The sequence below is a fragment of the Megalobrama amblycephala genome, linkage group LG16 (assembly GCF_018812025.1).
Source record: "Megalobrama amblycephala isolate DHTTF-2021 linkage group LG16, ASM1881202v1, whole genome shotgun sequence".
NCBI classification, from domain to species: Eukaryota; Metazoa; Chordata; class Actinopteri; order Cypriniformes; family Xenocyprididae; genus Megalobrama; species Megalobrama amblycephala.
In genome coordinates, this window is record NC_063059.1 from 4,777,427 (window position 1) to 4,779,259 (window position 1,833).

At 41.8% G+C, this 1,833-nt stretch overlaps 1 protein-coding gene across 1 annotated transcript; it reads left to right on the top strand.

The window, feature by feature from the left end:
* On the top strand, positions 1–861 carry LOC125249533. The gene has a single exon (XM_048161843.1). The coding sequence runs from the start codon at positions 1–3 to the stop codon at positions 778–780; it is 780 nt and encodes a 259-aa protein (XP_048017800.1). The 3' UTR covers positions 781–861.
* The last annotated feature ends 972 nt before the right edge of the window (positions 862–1,833 follow it).

The following is a 1,833-nucleotide window of genomic DNA, read 5'->3' on the forward strand; positions in this document are numbered from 1 at the left end:
ATGGACACATCAAGCTTCATTAATGCACTTCGTCGGTTCTTCGCAATTCGAGGCCCGGCAAAGATCATACGATCTGACTGTGGTACTAATTTCACAGGAGCATGTAAAGAACTGAACATGCTTGTGGTCTCTACCAAAGATTCAAGCGTGACAAAATACCTTAGTGAAGAAGGTTGCAAATGGATCTTTAACCCACCTCATTCGTCTCACATGGGAGGAGCATGGGAGAGGATGATCGGACTTTCGAGACGGATTTTAGACTCCATGCTTCCTCAAATCAGCTCCTCACATCTGACTCACGAAATGCTGTCAACACTAATGGCTGAAGTGTGTGCTATTGTCAATGCAAGACCTCTCGTATCCATTTCTACCGATCTTGAATCACCGCTTCTCCTCACCCCAGCAATGATCCTCTCCCAAAAGGTGTGTACCCAATCCGCACCTCCAGGACCCTTTGAAGGTGCTGATCTGTATCGCAAACAGTGGAAAAGAGTGCAGTATCTTGCCAGCATATTTTGGGAAAGGTGGAGACGGGAATACCTTGCATCCCTTCAGCCCCGTAAGAAATGGCAAGACAACAAACCTAATATCAAGGAAGGAGACCTGGTCCTTCTGAAAGATAATCAGGTTAAAAGGAATGAATGGCCAATGGCTTTGGTCACCAAAGCTATTGTCGACTCAGATGGCAAAGTCAGAAAACTGGAACTGAAAGTCACTAAGAGTGGTACTGCTAAAACTTTCTTACGGCCTATTACAGAGGTTATCTTGCTTATGTCTTAAATTACCTTGTGAATTCAGAAATTAAGAGTGGTATTATACTTAATACCAGACGGGGAGTATTATGCCATGTCTAACATTACTCCTTCCTCCCCTCTGGAGGTAAAATACTTCGCTTTCACCGAAAGCTCAGAGCCATTTTTCCCGTTCTGCGCAGCAGAAGATCGCGTGCTCCTTTAATCTCTTTCTATTCGTTGAGTAATGCCCTGGAGAAGCTTTGCTTATAAGTTTATCATGTATATTTGTTATTTTATATACTTTGTGTTTGGATCTTGATAATATTTATATATATTGAAAGCATGTTAACGGTTTCACGTGCATTATGCGCATATTCAAAAGATCGCCATGTGATATAACACTGTAATTTAGCGGTGTTAATGTAAACATTGCAGAACGAGTTGTGTATTTTGTTTGTTTATATATAAAGTAAACTTTTGTATTTTTTTTGCAGTTTCACAAAAGAATGTAACAGAGATTGAGAAAAACAACATGATTGCACTCAACAAAGTCAAGTAAAGGGAAAATTTACTTAATCATCTGAGTTGTCATTGAAGCCTCCTCATCTCTTTACAATGTTTGGCTATCTGTATATGCATGCTCAATGCACACGCATGCAGAGGACAGAATACTTCGCCACCGATGAATCCAGCAGAAGTTTCCAATCTACAGGCCGCATTCGCTTATCAAGGCGATGTGCTCAAGGAATTCAGAGATCAACTGGCTAAAGCTCAAGAGGCTAACGACTACCTCACTCAACATCTATGATCGCTACCACCACCCATGCCCAGGAAGGTAAGCCTTGCTTTACCTGATAAATTCAATTGTTCAGCGGAGCAATGTAAAGGCTTTCTCCGGCAAGTCGACATCTATTTCCTGCATCAGGGATGTGACTTTGATTCTGATGAGAAGAAGTGTGCATTTATCATGTCTTTATTAACTGGTAAAGCGATCGAGTGGGCCGCGGCAGTCTGGGAATTGGACCATTTGTTTCGAACATCTCACACATATTTTGTGAAACAACTCAGAGATGTGTTTGAGTATCCAGCAGGTGGCAAG

What these genes read in the sequence shown, in the direction of transcription:
- LOC125249533 (XM_048161843.1), top strand. Translation starts at nt 1, where the DNA reads ATGGACACATCAAGCTTCATTAATGCACTTCGTCGGTTCTTCGCAATT.